The sequence below is a fragment of the Grus americana genome, chromosome 20, assembly GCF_028858705.1.
Source record: "Grus americana isolate bGruAme1 chromosome 20, bGruAme1.mat, whole genome shotgun sequence".
In the NCBI taxonomy this organism is placed as follows: Eukaryota; Metazoa; Chordata; class Aves; order Gruiformes; family Gruidae; genus Grus; species Grus americana.
The window spans coordinates 12268256-12286285 of NC_072871.1; the positions used below are offsets into that span (position 1 = coordinate 12268256).

The following is an 18030-nucleotide window of genomic DNA, read 5'->3' on the forward strand; positions in this document are numbered from 1 at the left end:
CTTCCCCCGCCTGGGAATTACACTATTATTTTTAACCAGGTTTCACTTGTAAGATTTTTAGGCACAGAAAAGCACGTTGGTTTGCTTAAAAAATTCAAACTAGAGATATTTCCCCTGATATTGAAGTTTTCTTAAAGGCTGTTGTTGGAAAACCAGTAATAGGGTCCCAGTTTCATTTATGTATGCTAGTGCAAATAAATGTGAGTAAAAAAGTCATGGTAATTTTTGTTATAAAGTACAAATGGTTTAAAAAGAAAATATCCTCAAAATGCAGGTTCTGTCTAATCTGTACAATGTGAGCAGCCAAGCAAGAAGAAAACATTTTCTACAAGATGACAAAGGCTTCTCAAATTCAATAATTAAGCATAAGAGCATCTCTAAGAATTTGCATGGAAAGCAATTTGCCCTTGGGGAAAGCGTGGCTGAAAACTTGTAAAAAATGCGGAACTGAAAATGTTGGTCTCTGTGATCGCCGTGAATGTGCTTCGTTTGCTCTATATTCTGCTAGGCAGCACTCAAAAAAGAGGGGAAATGACTGCAGAAAGGTTTAAAAATGAAGAGCTTTTTGCTTTTCCTTTGGGCAGCTGCCCACTGGTTGCCTGCCCAATGCCCTCCTGTCCAGGATGGTCCTTACTGAGCCCCCGTCAGCTTTTCCTCTACGCCCAGGAGATTTTCTTGTGCCTCTTCCAAAGAAGGAGGGATATTTATTGTTGGCGGGGTGGGAAGTTGAGGGTGGTGAGGAAGTGGGGCAGAGATATTCCTGTGCTCTTACAGGTTTTAGCAGAGTCTCCGGTGCTGCTCTCAGCCTGCTGGGTTCAGCGTCTCTGGAGAAAGGTTCGTGAGTGAGGGCACGCAATTGGGATTTGGAATATCCCTGACTTTCTGCATGGCGTCTTCGATTTGAGTAAGTCTGAAAATCATCTCTTGGCTTAACGTGGTTTGGGGCAGGCAATGCCATAAACTGGTGTTGGCTCTCCCCCAAAAGTTTCTTAAATCTTTCAGACAATAAAGCCTGAGTTTCAGGTTCATCATAAAAATTTATAGCCTGACGCAGCTCTGAGCACACTGCGAGTGCATGGACCCATTTGTGACCTCTTTTCTTTCTTTTTTTTTTTTCTTTTTTCTCTTCTGCCTACATTCTCTCTTCCTTTGGCTTAATTTCTGCTTTTACAGCACCCACAACTCAGGCAAGAGGCTGTACAGATGTTCTCTGCTATGACAATGCTGCTATTAGGGTCATAATGCAACAATTCGGTCTAATGGTTATTATTGTGCTAGCTGACTTCAATAACGCACTTTTAAATCAAAGGGCCTTTGAAGCTTTATTTCCATTGTACTAGACAAATAAACATAGAAGATTTTCACAAACATAAAAGGCATTCACCTTGTAATGTTTCTGGGCTTATTAGTCTCACTAATTTGCATTGTTTTGTTCACATAAAGGATCAAAATGCCCTTTTGCTTGCTTTTACATACTGCATGCTGATCTTGGAGGTGAGCAGCTACGAATGCCCGGTGCTGCTGCTGCCGTCCCTCTGTCTGCTGAATCACAGCTGGCAGTTTGCTGCCTGAGTCCTGTCTTCAAATAACCAGGAGAAAAACCCACTACTTTTATTCATGCAGAATGTTTACTTTCCTCTCGGAAATGCCTTATTTATTTCAGTGGTGTCTGTGCAAAATATGGGAGGGCACTAAAGCTCATAAGGAGTTTAATTTTTAGTGTACCAAATAATTCATTTAAAATCTTAAATGAGTTCATGCTGAGAAGAAAACCCTTAGAAGTCAGAGCATTGGAAAAACAAAGCTCAGAACCAAACCTAATGATTATTTGACTAACCAGCCCCTCATTAGTTTATTTCTCTAATGAATTATTGAGCTGTACTGTGTAGACATTTCAGAATACATTTTTAAAAGCACAACACTGGCCTTAGATTGCAAAAATATAATAGCAGTAGTGATATAATAATAATAATAGTAATAAGCACACAAAATGCTGCATAAACACTAATTAATCCTCAGCGTCCCCAAGCAGCAAGCACAGAAGGCAGGATGCTCAGCACATGTAGTGATTTGAGGTAAATAGTATAATTAACACCAAATAAGAGACAACCGTATTCCAAATACGGCTCGCAGTACTTGCAGCTACTCTGCTCTGTGTTACAGGGGTTAGTCACCTAAGACAGACAAACGAAAATCTGGTCCCCAACCAAGTTTTCAACAGACGCATTGATTCCAAACAGCTCAGAGCAGGCATTAGGAGAGGGAACAGTTATTTAAACCAACAAAGCTAACACCTGAGGGAAGTTTTCCAAATGCTTGTGGAAGAGGCTTTGCAGGGTGGTGATGCTGTCAGCAGAGTTCCCAACACCTGGAGTTCCCGGTCAACACGGAAGCAGCTGTGAGATCTGTGGCTGAGCTCCCAGATCATTTGGTGAGAGCAGAGGTGTGCTGTGGAGACCATGGGGCTCTGTGCTGCCTTGGTATGTTTGGTGGGTAGGTGCTCTGTGGAGAGGGAGTGATTTTGCTCTCTGTCAGTCCCAGCTGGCACGCAGACACTACGCCTGCACGGTGTCTGATAGCTCGTACAGCCGCTCCCTGAGCACCCAGCGATGGGTGTATTTTTAAGGAAGCCTTTATTTTATCACCTTCCCTTCCTGTGCAGGTTAGCAGTTCTTGCACAAAGGTGGAGGAGGATTACAAAGGTGAGTGTTGCCTCCCAGCTCTGCCCTGAGAAAGGGCTTGGCAGGATGGGAGAATCATTCCAGGTTCACCTTGGTCCTTGCTATACCGGTGCTGGGAGAGCTAAAAGAGATGAGTGGATTTGGAGAGAAGGTTTAAAAAAACAAAAAAGAAGGTGAGGGTTAAAGGCTCAAAGATTGAGCACAACATTCAGGTCTAAAGCCTTGTTACAGCCAAAATGCAGGTCTATTAATAAAAGCTTCAACTCCAGAGTGATAGAAAACCTACCCTTTCAGTAATTACTGTTGTAAGAGTTGTTTGTGATGCATGCAGTTTACAGCTCAAAGTTGTGATATCCTTTTGCACATAATGCATTTGTTCGTGTTTGTCTCTTGCATAATTAGAGCTTTTTTCCCATGATGTGACACGATTTTAGTTTGATAAAATGCCCCTGCTTCCTTTTCTTAGCTGTCCTTCCTATGAATTGCTCCAAAAAACAAATTGAGGTTTGCAGCAACTCAACAGTGCCTCGCTCTGTGACAAGTGAGACGGCTCAGAAATACTTCCTGATAAGCTCCAACAGGAATGAAAGGGAAAAAGAAAAATATGGTGAGTGATTTCTGCCTTTACTTGGTACCCACGTAGTGAGTGGAGTCCCACAGCCACCCGGCTGGTGCCCTGCTGTCGCCCGCACCGAGCTGCTCTCCCCGGACATGGAGCAGGTTCCTGGGTGAGCATGGGGTGAGCTCTCCTGCGCATCCCCTTCTTCCAGTGAAAAGGGCAGTTCAGCCTCCCTGACCTAGATAATCCTTCCTCTACTGGGATTACCAAAACCAAGGCTATCAGTGTGCCAATTTCTGTGGTTTTGAGAGGTTTTTTGATCGTATAGTCTTCCTCTGGAGACTGTGGCTGCTGAAAGTTTATTGCCTGAGTCCTGTAGCTTTTGTTCAGTCTTCTTTGGAAAAAAAGAAAAAAATTCTACCCCTCAGGGCTGGAGACAAAAGCTTAGGAAAATGAACCCTAAATGGCCTGGCATTCAGACCAATGCAAAGAGCCTGGCATCTGTTGTCATGTAAAAAGCTTTTAAAACAAATATTGCACGTTCCAGTAGCGCTGAAAACTTGCGTTGGTTAAATCTGGTTCTCCTGCAGCCTGGATGACCTGACACCAGCCTTCAAGGCACCAGCACCATCCTCCTCCTCAGAACTGACGGTTCTGAAACAACTTTTTAAGTGTTGAGAGACGCATTTCAGGCTCTGAAGGGGAGTCGGACGCCTCTGAGCTCTGAAGGTGTTTCATGGAGAGCAGTTCCCTGTTTTCTGCATGTCCCCTGGCCACACTTTAACAGGTTAAAAGGATGCTTTGGCATGTGGGTCTGGCAGCTGAGATTTTCCATTTACCTTCGCACACCAGGGATATGTCCAATGCCAGGCTGGTGACACAATGACTTTGGCAGCGATACGTTGAGCTTAATCATGGAATATTATCCAAAAGATGTTAATATAAATGTAACCAAAGTGGTGTGGGCCGCTTTTTCTGGAGTGCGTGTCAGGCATGCTGGGGGTTAAGTGTGGTGAAGTCTTGTTTCCTGCCCAGAGCTTGCTTATTTTTGTAACACAGTAGTTTTCAGTAAGTTTGTACTGAGAAAAATGCTTGGGTAAGGCTTTTACTGGTAAAAACAAACAAATAAAAAATGCTTTGCTCAGATTTTTACTGGCATTAGTAGATGAAATACTTTCCTCAGATTTATGCTGCAAGCAAATACATATTGATAAACTAAATTAATTTATTGATTAATTAAAACACATCATACATTCTAGCAGAGAAAAATAGAGCATTCATCCCTAGAAATCCTTATGTGAAAAGAGTATGTTTCTAATCTGCAAAAGCCAGTGTGTGTGGACGCATCCTGGTGGGAGGATGGGGCTGGGCAGAGCTGAAGCAGGAGGATCAGCCAGAAATGCAGGCCGTCGGCTGTGCAACGGTCTCCGTTTGGATACGTGATGCCTCATTTAGAACACATGTGAGAGAACTGGGAAAGATAGTAGGGGATCCTGTTGTTAGCTGCTGCAAAGTTGAAGGTCTGTCACACTTGCATGAGGATTTTGGGGATGGAGGAGGAAGATCAGGGACCAAGTGTCCCATCCATCACTAGTGGCCCTCAGGTTCTTGTGTATTTGCTGTCTGGTGAACTTTAATGACAACTATTGGAGCTGTGTGTTCCTCAGTGCCCTCCCACGGCTGCCAGAAGCACTTGTCCAAGCAGCAGTTGTCTCAAAACCTTTTGTCCCTTTCTTCTAAACCATCTTTGTGTCCTTGGTTTTCAGGTGGCACTGCACAGCAGGAGGGTTGGGACCTGCTGGCCATTCCCTTCAGTAGCTCTCTCCAAATTGCCTGGTTCCCAGGGCTCTCCCGGGGTCGGAAGAGATCCCAGACTGCAGTTGGAAGCATGAAGAGAAGAGGTGGCAGAGGGCTGACTCTGTGAGTATGTCACTACTGATGAGTATGCCGCTACCAGTGCGTGCACCAGCAAGCAGGACTGGCTGAGTGCCAGTGCTTATCCAGTAAACTGCCATCCCGTCACTGTCACCCCCTGGCAGCAGAGGACACCCTGGTAAATTCAGCATTCAGTGGGGCGTGACACAATGTGGAAGGCAGTTGGCAGGGGGGCAGCAGTTTGCTACGCAAACTTTACAACATAACTTACCATGAGGTGAAATTACCGCTGGTTCCAAGAGTAAAAGCATCTCTGTTAACAGCACGGTTACTCTGTGCTAAAGGATAGCATCAGATGTCTTTACATCCCTACCAGCTGGCTTACAGTGAAGGACACCCTCTGCAAGGAAGCCCTGAGCAAACAGAAGTTGTCCAGAATGCTAAAATTTATGACTACTTTTTTTTTTTTTTCAAAACTTGCTCAAATTTTAGTTTCACCTGGCCAGATAGCATAAATCCAGATTGGGTCTTATTAAAACATCCCATGATTTATATAACTGCTCAGAATTCCCACTGCCAGGATGCTCTGCAACAGTTACACTGAGGAAAAAAAAACCTCAAGCCCTAAAGCTGGGGCTGAGCAAACTGCTGGACCCGAGGGGAGAAGACATCAACTGAGTGCTAGGGACAGACAGCGCTTGGCCGAATGCTCCCATCCAGACAGGCAAAGCTCCCACATAAATCAACATAATCTTAATGACTGCACATAATCTACCTGCAACATGTACACCCCAGGACAGGAGCTGCCCTTTGTAGGATTAGCCCAGTGTTGTATTCTTAGACCTAGAATTTACAGTGCTGATGGGTGGTTTATACCTGTTTCAATTTAAGGAATGTAAATGCCTTATGAAAATAAGTAGGATCAACCCAACCCCTGCAATCATGCCCTAGCGTACCTTAAATGACATATAATTATATAATCTTCTGATTCATGCATCACCTAAAAATGTATTTACTAGCACATTTTCTAAGAAAGGCACAAAGAGTTTCAGGGATGGGGAGGATGCGGTGCTGCCTCCTCTCCCTCCCAGCAGTGCAGCCACCTACATCCCCAGGAGCTTCGCCCTGCCTACGTCTGTCCTTACCAGCTCTTTCCAGGGGCAGCTAGGGGAGGAAATTCTGCCCCAGTTCCGCTTGTAAGCGAAGGTACTGCCGCTTCCTAACAAACTTACAGGATCCAGAGAAAAGAAAGTGGACATTTGGGGTTTGAAACAGTGAAGCTGCTTTTGAGTTATGATGCAAAAATGTACTTTTTTCCTTTGCCTTCCTAGTATAATTTCCAAATAGATTTTTAGAGTTTCACGAGGAAAAAAAAGACAAGATATTCAACGTTGCAAGACTGAAATTTTCTGTGGTATTCCAAATTCCAAAGTTTTCTGGCCGACTTCCAGGCCCGCCGGTGCCGGGGTGCGATTCCCAAGGGAACCCAAGACCTTAAAACTACCGCAGCACCGGCTGGACAGCCGCGGTGTGAATATCACCGGCGTCTGCTGTGTCAAAAACAAACGCTTTCGAGCAGAACTGGCTGCCCTCGCCAGGAGAAGGGGAAAAGTGCAGCTGGGGAAACCGCTCGGTGCCCGCTGCCGGGGGGGTGCGGGGCCGCCGCTGCCTTTTCCCCTCTGCACCCTCAGAGCAACGATCCGGCCCCCGAGCACCGGGCGGGGGTGTGGGTGTGAGTGGGTGTGTGTGCACACCGGGCTGGCGGGGTGTCCCCGCTGGGCACTGGGGTCGGAAAGAGCTGGTGTGGGCACGAAGCCGTTCTGCGAGTGCCATCCAGGGGACGAGAGCTGAACTTCAGCTGCTGCTCGGGGCGGGGAGGGGGGGTTGCAGCGTGACTTTCTGCGCTTGGGGACGTGGGTTAGGAGCGGGCAAGCGAAGTGCGATGCCTGAAGCTTTCTAAGGCCCGCCCTGAGCTCGGCCTATCCACAGGACCAGGGTACAAAGGAACTGACACCACGAGAAGCGTCAGGAGTTTGTGAAGTGACCGTAACCTGCACAGCCTGCCTAAACCTCCTACTTCAGGCGGTCGGGGTTTGTGTTCCCCCCCGCCCCCTCCGCTGCGGGGCTGTGGCAGAGAGCGGCCCCAGGGACATCTTGGTCCCTGGCTCTGAGCGCTCCTCAAATCGCTTGAAAAAACACCCGAGCCTCGGAGGGAAAACCCATCCCATGTCACCACTCTGGGGCTACCGGGTGTTTACCGGTGATAGGACACAACGGAGCAGCGAGAAAACACGTTTTCCCCTCCTCGTCACATAAATTATTGGGGGAATAAACTGCTTTCAACTGTTGTCACCCTCCAGGTGCTTTAACGGGAAACTTTTCCGCTGTGTGGTTGCGGTAGCCTGGGGCGGCCTGTCGGGGATCGCGACAACCCCCCCCGCCCCCCATCTCTGCCCGGGGTCCTGCTCGCCGGTACCGGCTCTAGGACGGGGGGGTGGCCGTGGCCGGGCAAGGAGCGGGTACGGAGGGGAGGGACCGGGAGGCGCCGGGGCTCACCTTGAGGATGAGCGGGTTGCACAGCATGCTGTCCCGGGCCACCCCCAGCCGCTCGTTCTCGCTGCCCGGCTCCACCTCAGCCAGGGTCAGCGGCCGCCGCGGGGGTGCAGCGCCGCCGCCCGCCATGGCGCCGCCCGGACCGCACCGTACGGCGGCGGGGGAAGCCGGAGCTGAGGCGGGTGGCGTTATCCTGCCCGTGGGCGCGCAGCCCCGCCACGGGGCCCGGGAGGATCTCGCCGCGGAGCTGCAGCTCCCACCCGTGAGCCTGGGGGTGGCGGCCGTGCCTCGTCTCCTAGCAACGGCCGTCCCAAGCCATCGGTCCGTCGCTTTGATGGGTCCGGCTGGGACAGCTTCCGCTGGGAGGAGGCGGGACGGCGGAACGGAGAGTCCGGTGGCAGGGTGCGGGGGGGAGCAGTGTTGCGGGCGGACGCCGGGGGTAGCGCGGTACGGCGGGAGGCCCCGCGATCCCCGCGAGGGTGGCGGCACGCGCTGTGCCGGGCGGGGGGGGAGGGGAGGCCAGGCCAGGCCAGGCCGGCGGGGTCCTGAGGGCGCTGCGGTTTGTCCCGCTTCGGCCCACCCCGGGGCCACCGAGAGGCCAGTGGTTGCTCTGGGTGCCTCGCTCGCCCTCGGTGGTCCTGCAGGGAGGCGGAGGGTAACGGCGGGCGGGTCGGTGGGCCGGGGGGTGGGCCGTGCCTCCACGCAGGGGGTGCCGTGGGGCCTTGTCCCACGTCCTGCCCTCAGGCGTGCCCGCGGCTTCGGCTTGTGGCCTGCGGCCTAGCTTTCTTAGCTGGGGCGAGCTGTGCTGCGGTGTCTGTGCTGCGGTGTCTGTGGTGTGGTGGTGTTTGTGGTGTGGTGTCCGTGGAGGTGTGCAGCGTGGTGTCCGTGGTTTGGTGTCCGTGGAGGTGTGCGGTTTGGTGTCCGTGGTGTGGTGTCCGTGGTGTGGTGTCTGTGGAGGTGTGCGGTTTGGTGTCCGTGGAGGTGTGCGGTTTGGTGTCCGTGGTGTGCTGTCCGTGGTGTGCTGTCCGTGGAGGTGTGCGGTTTGGTGTCCGTGGTTTGGTGTCCGTGGAGGTGTGCGGTTTGGTGTCTGTGGTTTGGTGTCCGTGGTGTGGTGTCCGTGGTGTGGTGTCCGTGGAGGTGTGCGGTTTGGTGTCCGTGGTGTGGTGTCCGTGGTGTGCTGTCCGTGGAGGTGTGCGGTTTGGTGTCCGTGGTGTGCTGTCCGTGGAGGTGTGCGGTTTGGTGTCCGTGGTGTGGTGTCCGTGGTGTGGTGTCCGTGGAGGTGTGCGGTTTGGTGTCTGTCCCAAGACATTTCAGGGCAGCCAGTTCCCAGCAGCGGTGAGGACATAATGTCTGGTACTGGTCAGCACTGGGAGCTGTGTTGGGGATGTGAAATTCAAGGTCTTGTATTTCAGAGATGATGGGATGTTGCTTTATAAGTGTTTTTTATGTACTGGCTGTAGAAAATGTACTAAAAAATACTTCCTGCCTGCTTTGTGTAACTGTAATTTTCAGGAATACATTTGTTCTGATTGAAGAGTCAGTTCGCACTGACAGGTCTTGGCTCGTCTCAGGCCTGTTTGAACATGAGTAAGGCCAGTCAGAGGCTTCTAATTAGAACTTGGGTTTAGTGCTGATTAATATTTCCTGACTACTTTTAGCTTGTTGCTGATTCAGTGCTGAAAGCCCAGTTGAATATAGCAGTCTGTCGTTGTTTAGTTATTCAAAATCAACTTAAAGCTAATAGCTGTTAAAGTGTAACTTTGTTGTTCTAGGAAGGCAACTTTAAGGCTGAATACAGCTGTGATGCACATCTGTTTGATGAAGAAGGCGTCACTTTTTTGTAGTCACTTTGCAAAATTAGCTGGATTGAAAAGTAAGTATCTTTATGTTTCTAAGATAATATTGAGTAGTTCCATAGTATTTTAATGTTTGGGGTGGTGTTGGGGTTTTTTGATTTTTTTTCTTCTTCTTTTTTTCTGTGTAATGCTACATAAATTATAGCACTTGAGTAAAACTCATATCTTTTATTTAAGGTAAGAAAAAATATGACAGAAAAAGCAAGTGCAGATGATTTTCAAGTTTGGGATCATCTCAAGAAGAAGAAGAAGAAGAAGAAGAGAAAACACAAAGAATACGATAAGAAACATGAAAATGATGAAAATATACAAAGCGCAGAGCTTAGCCGTGCTTCTCCTCTGCTGTTTGAAGATCAAGCAGCACAGGGTGGTGAAGGCTGTAAAAAGAAGAAAAAAAAAAAAAACAAGGGGGAGAAGCAACAGTCTTCCTTAGATAATTCTTGTGTAGGACTGGAACATGAAATTAGTGATGAAATGGGAGTGGATGTTTCCCGAAAGAAAAAAAAGAAGCAGAAGTATAATGATAGCACAGATGATCAAAGCAATGTAAGTTATGTCACAGTAAATCAGTGTAGCGCTGATAGTTGTCAGAACATCAATGCTGATTACATGTATTTAAAACAATCTGTTAAGAGAAAAAGAAAAGAAAAATTGCCTGCAGAGGATGAGGTACATGAGCTGCTTACCTCAGAAACACACAATAAAAATGATGAGAAAAGATCGAAGAAGAAGAAGAAGAAGAAGAAGAAGAGACACAGTAGTACCCAAGATATGCAAGAAGACACAGATGTAACCATTGACCAGTCACTGTTGTCATCTCTGGAGCAAAACAGGCTGGGGGAAGACACAACCTTGCCGTCACCTGCAGAAGAGGGTGGTGTGGCAACGCCCCAGCAACGGCATGAAGATAGCGACTGTGATGTTTCTCCTGCTGTGCGTGAAGATTCTACAGATGTACCTGCTAATGTTTTTAAGCTGACTAAACCAGCTGATCGATCTCAAAAAACTCCAGTGCGTGCTAGAAAGAAAATAAAAAGCAGTGCTTTTGTCATGGAAGAGAGCTCTTCAGAATCTGATGTAATGTAAGTTTAGGTTTTTGGGTTGGTTTGTTTTTCTTTTCCCCACACCCCAGATACGTTTCTGTCACATTATTTGGGTCCCAGATTTTTCTTCAGTCTGTATTGTATGTATTTTTAAAAACAACTTCAAAAACATTTAGCGTATGTTGAGGTGTTATGGAGGCCTACTTTAAGAGCTTAGTTATCAATACAAAAAAATTTGTAAGAGTACACTACCATTGTCTTCAACATAGAATATTTTTTTCTATTTAAAAGCCTTAAGTATAGAAAAAACTTATGTGCAAGTAATTCACATTTAAGGGGGGAAAAAAAAGAAGAAAGGGATTCCATTTGTTAACTTTGGTGTTTATATTGAACATATGCATTTTTGCCAAACAAATAGTAAGGTCAACTAAAGAATTTAATGTTCTGTGCAAACAAATGCACATGGGAGTAGCACTTGGTGCTTTTACAGTGTGTAGAACCCACAATAAGAGCACTGGTGATGGAAAAGTTCTGTACTGCCAGTGATAGCAAGAGGCATTATTTCTTCTATATGTCTATGTGTGAGAGTTTTGTGGGAAAGGTTCGGATTTTCAAAACTTCAGGAAGCTCTTTGAATATTGTAAGTATAGAAATTTGGTAATAAATTACATCTGTGTTAAAAGGCTAAAAATACAAGGGCATGGATGTGTGATATATTCCTTTAAAAGAATGAACATGTTCATTAATTAATGGTAGAGATACTAACAAAATCTGTTTTTAACATATTTTGCAAAATCTCTAGTTGTGTGTTTTATTGTACTCATTTTTTAATTTCAGGACACCAGAGCCCTCGGCATCAAATAGGAAGAAGGACCAGAATAGTTCCTCTACTGAAGTGGTACCCTCTGATGAGCTTAATCTGGATGATGAAGAGTGCCTGGACTCTACCATGACTTCAGTCCTGGATTTGGATACTGCAAAACAAGAATTGGAAGAGTTTATTCCTCATGTGAGGAATATATCAGACAGTTCCATCAGGAAGATGGCTGGAAGAGACCTAATGAGGTTTAAACAGTTTAAAAAACAAGGTTAGCGCTCAAAATATTGTTGCAGTGAGGAAGGACTGTGCAGCTGTGCTATCCTTTTGACAGAGGAAAAATAGTTTGGTTTTGTATCGTGTCTGTCACATCCATGGAGTCTGGCTCACTTCATTCCAATGGGCATAATTTTCTGTTTTTCTGCTTTGTAGCATCTGCTTCCTCATTGTCAAGTTACAGCCCAAAGCACGTGTGTAAATTACCTGCTCCCAGCTCTTGTTTTGTCTCTTTTTCACTTCTCTTTTTTCACCTTTTGAATTTGTTGATATATGTTTGCAAAAATGTGAAATGTAATGCACAAGAGATGGTGCTGGAGGTTTGCTTTTTTTTAAATAAAACTTTCTGTATATTTCAGGTATTGCTGTCAAGTTTGGTAGATTTTCCCAGAAGGAAAATAATCAAATCCGGAAAAATGTTGAAGAGTTCTTATCGATTACTGGAATAGACAGTGCTGAAAAACTCCTGTTTACCTCACGGTATCCGGAAGATAAAGAAACTATCAATCGCCTAAAATCGGAACATCTTTTTTGTGAAAAACTTTGTAAGTATTTAATTTCCTTCTCAAATAGCTGATTGTTATATTCCACAGCCTGGTGATATCACGATGTATTTTCTAAAATAATTTTTTATTGAAAAGCACTAATGTTGCTAAATTTGGCAAAAAAGGAGTGTGCTGCTGAGATTATGTAGCTGGTAATTTGTACAGTATACTGTTCTGATTATCTTTCCTTGCTTATGAAGAGTTTAGAGATTAAAATATCATGACCAGCAGCAATTGCAGACTTTCAAATTTGCATTTGGGCTTTATGGCTTAAGGTGCCTTATTTGCTAGCCTCTAATTAAGCATAGTGACTTATTAATGGGAGATGTGATTAAGTCCTGTCTGAAATTGTCAGCTGTTCTCAGAGCACATAAATAGGTGGCAGATTCGAGACTGAGTGATGGCAGAAACTGAAAGAAATTAGGTAATTTTCTGAGGTGTGAGGAAAACAAAATTCTTACGGCTAAGGTTCTGTCTGCAGGAGGAGCATTTATTCTCTTCCTCTTTTCTCCTTTTTTGGGCTTTTCTTGGCTAGAAAACATTCACATTTCGTATGGCAAACATGCTCATTTTGGAACATCTGTGATGAATCTACTGGGTGCACTTTTCAGTGGCATTCTGTTCTGTGTTTGTTCTGTATTGTTAGCGTAGGCAAGGCAGACTAAGTGACAACCTGTAATGGATTTGGATACTAGCATTTATTTAAGGATTGATGAGGCTACAGATTTGTTCCTTCTTGATTATTTGACACACACAATCATCCCCTCTGCATCGTCACATTTGCCTGGTGTTGACTTCCCTTCCCATCTGGGAGATTGCTCCTGTTCTGGGAAAACTGGGCAGAAAGTCAGGTCAGTGTTCGGTGAGTTGCTTGCAGCCACCTCTCCTGGGCGTTGCTGGCCAAGATTGTTGATGTGTTCCCAGGTATTGGTCTCTTCTCTGCTTCAAGGATCTTTCGTCCAGCCAAGATCTTCACTTTGGTTTTGCTGGATGCCCCCAGTCCCTGCTTTTCCCCATTGAACTAGGCTGTACGCAGAAGCAGAGTATCTGCCTGTCTCATGTCTCTCTGCTGTGGGAACATTCAGTATGTTACTTACATTTGATCCAGATGTTATCAAAATTTACAGCCAGTCCATATAATCTGTAGCTAGTGAGTAGCAGGTTTGTGCTTGAGAGTTCAAAAGTTCAGTGTTTGGTATTCCCCCACAGGTATGCACACACCTACACAATTATTTACCAGCTGTCAGCATTCACAATCGTACCATGGTCATAACAGTTACACCTTTGAAATGCCTCAGGGGATTCTCTTCAGACTATTTTCTGTGCAGTTACCAAAGTGTTGTAGAGTACGTTCTCTTGAATGGAGGGAATCTATCATTGGCAGCATGGTTATGAAAATGTATGTTGCTCGTTTTTGGTTTTGTTGCATTTTGGCTTTTTTTAAAGTGGCCTCACCAACGTAAGAAATGTTTCTTAAAAATGAATCATTTACCTTCTAGCTAAGGACATACCACGACCCTGGAGGCTGATATATTATCGAGCAAGGAAGATGTTTGACCCAAATAATTATAAAGGGAGGTGAGTGAGTAATTTGAAAGAGTTTCTGAAGGCTAATATCAGTCTCTGATGTTTATTTGTACATTAAAAATGGATATAAATGAAGATCATCTCTCCCATTTGTGTCAGTTACTGTGACTTAATTGGCAGTTCATTTTTCTGACTAGTTCTTAGCAAATTGTCTGTTTTAAAATACGACGTGAAGTGGTAGTGATGAGTAACATGGGAACACTTGTAAAGATTACAGCTCTTTTAAGATATTGGAATGGTTTGAATTTGCAGTGAAGCTGTTCATATTTCCTCGACTAGGTATACTAAGGAAGAAAAAGAAAAATTAAAGAAGTATCATGCTCTGCATGGCAACGATTGGAAGAAGATTTCTGAGATGATGTCCCGTTCCAACCTCTCAGTTGCTATGAAATACTCTGAAATCAAGTCAGGTATGTAATTTTAAGAAAAACAATTAATTCTGTATATTGCAATGCGAGAAGTTATTTTAACTGTATGTATGTGCCCTAAACTTGAGGCAAAAATCCCTAGAGTGGATTTTTTTGTTTTTATAATTAATTTGTGGTGGTAGTTCTTTCCAGACCACTGATTGCTTTTTCATACAGAAAGGATAAGAACAGTCACTGATAGAAAAAGGAAAAGTGCAACAAATGCAACTCTTTAGTAAATGTAACTGATATCTAAATAGGTGCTTTCAGAGGGAGGGCGGGAGGAATTTGGCAACCAGGTTTTAAAAGGCAGAAACTGGGGATCAGTGCTATTCATTAGTGATGAGGCTGAACTCCTCTCTCAAATCTGTTGTGCAGAAGAGTTTCTAGGAAGTGTGTTAAGAAGCTGGTCCTGAAAATAATTTGCTCTTTTGCCTTTTTTTTCCTAATAATTTATGATTAATTATAACTTAACCTTATTTTTCAATTTTAGCTATTAATTATGGTCCTTGGTCAAAGGAAGAGACCCAGAAATTAATGCATGCAGTGGAGGAGGTGATTAGGAAAAGAATGGAAACTGAAGATGCAAATTCTCTTTCATCATTGGAAAAGTCAAAAAGAGATCTCTTGATTGACCGTGAGAAACTGTACCAGAAATTGCCATGGACTGAGATTGAAGCTAAAGTGGGAACCCGATATTGGAGGCAATGTAAACAGAGATGGTAAGGTTTAAAACTAAATTGAGACAGTAAAATACGTTCCGGGGAGTATTTATTCTGCAAAACTGTTTGTACCATGATGATTGTTTGGTAAGATAAGTAATACATAGGTTGTAGGCTACAGAAGAGGTGTTGCAAATGTGTCTGAGACAAATAAATAACTCTTTGCTGGCTGTGTAAGTAAGTTTTCTTCTTGCCGCGATAGTGAAGCCTGATTTCTGCTTCTCTGTGGCAGCAGTAGCATCTTGAAGACACTTCCTTTTGATGCTTGCAATTTCTTGAAATGACAGAAACCTTTTATTGTGTGTTTTCAAAGGACTACAGTTTTAACAAACAAGATGACCAAAGGGCAGCAGTTATATCGGGGAACCAAAGGATTACAGGCCAAGATCAGCCTTATTAAAAGGTAGAGTTCAGAGTTACTGGAATGTTTTTGTATCTCTTGCTGTTCTGAGTTGTTTCTATAAAAGCTTGCTGAGTGAGAATGGCATGCCTGCGGTTTCATACAGGTTTTGCAAGCATTCTTTCTTTGGACAAAATGTCCTGTGACTTCTGACTGGGGGAGCTGTGAGCTTTATTGAATTATTACTTGAATTCTGCCTACAAACTGCTTCTGTATTATATTCACAGGTTGTATGAAATGAAAGTGGAGGATGCTAATGAAGTAAACTGGGAAGAACTCAGTAATACTATTGGGTAAACTTGTTTCCCCTTTGTTTACTGGATACAAAGGATAGTTGAAGCAGACCGTCTTAAAAATTCCACAAAGGAATCAAAGTTATTAGACCTTTGCAACTATAGTAAATGTCATTTAGTCTGGTATATCTTTGCGTAGTACTGAACGGTAAACCATGCCTGTAATCTCTGAAACTAGCTTTTAACGGCTTCAGGCAACCCTCGCAGTATTCCCAGTGCATTCTGTGTACTAGAACCGTGTTATGTAGTCTGTGCTAAAGTCTTTCATAAAAGACTTTTCCAGGTGTTGATTAACACATAGCAAAAGGGATTATTATTGGAACATGTGACACAATGTAATAGTCTTCTTCCAAACAAACTAAGTGTTGAATATGAAATTACCACTACAGTGAATGCTGTACTTTCTCTACAGTGCTGCTTTCTTTTCCACATAGTTTCATTTACTGGTTCTTTTCACTAAGCATACAATGCATATGCGTAACGGGGTAGTTTGGGTTCTTACCTTAAAGGGGAACTGCTGTCTTGAAAAACTGTTTGGATTAGGATTTGAAATCCATCCTTTCTACCTCAGGCTTAAGGTACTGTTTTACTGGCATCACTCTCGTGAATGGATAACTTAATAACAACTAAACTTTGTAGTAGTTCCTTGCACCACTAATTCTTTGAACTCTTCTCTTTTCAGAGATGTCCCTAAAACCTATGTTCAAGCAAAATTTTATAAGATGAAAGTCTGCTGTGTCCCTTTGTGGCAAAATAAGACTTTTTCTGGTGAGTATCCCAGCTGTTTATATACTCCTTACGGTTTTTGCTTGACTCTGAAAGGATACATATTCTAGTTTAATGCTTTCTTAGTTAGCTTTCCCCTAAGTAAATTGGCTAAAATCTCAGGCTTGATACTTATTTTACTAAATACTCTTTTTTAATAATTTTACTTTCAATGGTATCTTCATGGAGGGCTTATCAACCACTTCTCTTTAATACCTTGGCTTTAAAAGTTTTATGACTGTGTTTTTTTAATTTATCTTAGCATGTATGTGTCTGATCTGCCCTGCAGCCACTATGATTACTATGGAATAGTGAGATTTTTTTGCATTTAACACTGACAAAATAATTGCTGTCAGTAAGATCCTGTTTCCCCAAGGCATCCAGTTCCCCTACAGATCAAATTAAGACTATTTTTTTCTCTTTTTCCAAAGAAATTATTGATTATCTTTTTGAAAAGAAACTTCCAGAACTTGAAGAAAAGTTGGAAAAAAGGAAAGGGAATCACCTTAGTTCTGACAATTCAGCAGCCAGGAAACAGACGGCGGTGTTCCGACTCAGTGACATTTTTGACTCCAGTGAAGAGAGTGATTAATTGACTGCTTTAAAAGCAATTCCCAGTCTGCATATATAACTGCAAAAATGGATCTGGTTGAAAGCGGGCACAGATCAACAACTGCAGGTACATAAGCTATCTAATAATGGAAAAAGGAAAGATATGCACGTCTGATTTTCTTGTTTCATATTGAAGACTGAGGTAAATACAGGTTTTGTACTGCTGTTTTTTACCTTAATTTAGCTCTGGTTTTAGAAGTCTTTATTAAAGCATCCAAGTTGCTTTCTGAATGTCTCAAAAATGGTATTTTTCCACTGATTTGTTTTCTATACAGTTGAAAGGTACCATCTACCCTTTGAGCATGAACTGGGTTTTTAGAACTTTAATGAATTTTAAATAATTTTAAAAAATTCACGGGTTTGGAAAAAGGCTTTCGGTTTGCTTTTAAATCTCTATAACAAATCTTAAGACATCTGTGCTGATGGAAGCAGCACAACTTTGAGTTGTTTTTTTTTTTAAAAAGATACCTTGTTCTTAAAAGCACCTGACTTTTATTTTTGATGTAGACTTATACTTTTATCAGCCCTTCTACAGAAAAGGGATTTTTGTCCATTACTATTCATAAATTGTAATGTCACTTCATTCTAACCAGAGCAATGCCTTTAAAGTGTTATTACTATTTGGAATACAGAGACAAAATGGACAGTGTGTGTGTATATGTATACACACACATACGTACATATATATATTTTTATTGTGCCAAGGACAATTTCTACATTTCAGTAAGAAAGTTGAGGGGTAAGATGGAGGTTGTACTCATGTTGTTGTATGATATTTTAAAGTATCTGCCTAGTGATTATTTGTAAACTGACCGAGTGAATGTAAAAAACCAAAACAAAACTAATATCTTACTATGCATGTAAGGTATTTGTATGGCTTATTTCCTATATGCTGTATTAGAAAGTGATGCAAGATGACTTGGTCTCTGACATACTGCTTTTTGATGGTCATTTTGATAAGTGAGAATTTACTTCTTTAATAATTGTCATTGAAAATACAAAACTTTCAGCAGCATGAAATAAAGGACTTGTTGAAGGT

At 43.6% G+C, this 18030-nt stretch overlaps 2 protein-coding genes across 4 annotated transcripts in view; one reads left to right on the top strand and one right to left on the bottom strand.

The window, feature by feature from the left end:
* CFAP77 (cilia and flagella associated protein 77) overlaps positions 1 to 7947 on the bottom strand; it is a 61658-nt gene extending 53711 nt beyond the window's left edge. The window contains exon 1 of the mRNA XM_054848961.1: positions 7672 to 7947. Within this exon, the coding sequence (XP_054704936.1) occupies positions 7672 to 7797 (126 nt within the window). The 5' untranslated portion in view covers positions 7798 to 7947. The remainder of the gene's footprint in view (positions 1 to 7671) is intronic.
* Positions 7948 to 8075: 128 nt separating this feature from the next.
* Positions 8076 to 18030, top strand: TTF1 (transcription termination factor 1). Of its 3 annotated transcripts, XM_054848958.1 has the most exons (13): positions 8809 to 8895; positions 8948 to 9066; positions 9441 to 9541; positions 9702 to 10606; positions 11405 to 11655; positions 12020 to 12205; positions 13705 to 13783; positions 14072 to 14202; positions 14693 to 14921; positions 15235 to 15324; positions 15549 to 15614; positions 16297 to 16382; positions 16811 to 18030. In XM_054848958.1, exons 4-13 carry the CDS (start codon positions 9714 to 9716, stop codon positions 16969 to 16971), a joined length of 2172 nt encoding a protein of 723 aa, XP_054704933.1. In that variant the 5' UTR covers positions 8809 to 8895; positions 8948 to 9066; positions 9441 to 9541; positions 9702 to 9713; the 3' UTR covers positions 16972 to 18030. The 3 variants fall into 3 exon arrangements, with proteins under 3 accessions (XP_054704932.1, XP_054704934.1, XP_054704933.1); XM_054848957.1 differs by lacking the exons at positions 8809 to 8895; positions 8948 to 9066 and adding an exon at positions 8076 to 8115; XM_054848959.1 differs by lacking the exons at positions 8809 to 8895; positions 8948 to 9066 and adding an exon at positions 8168 to 8323.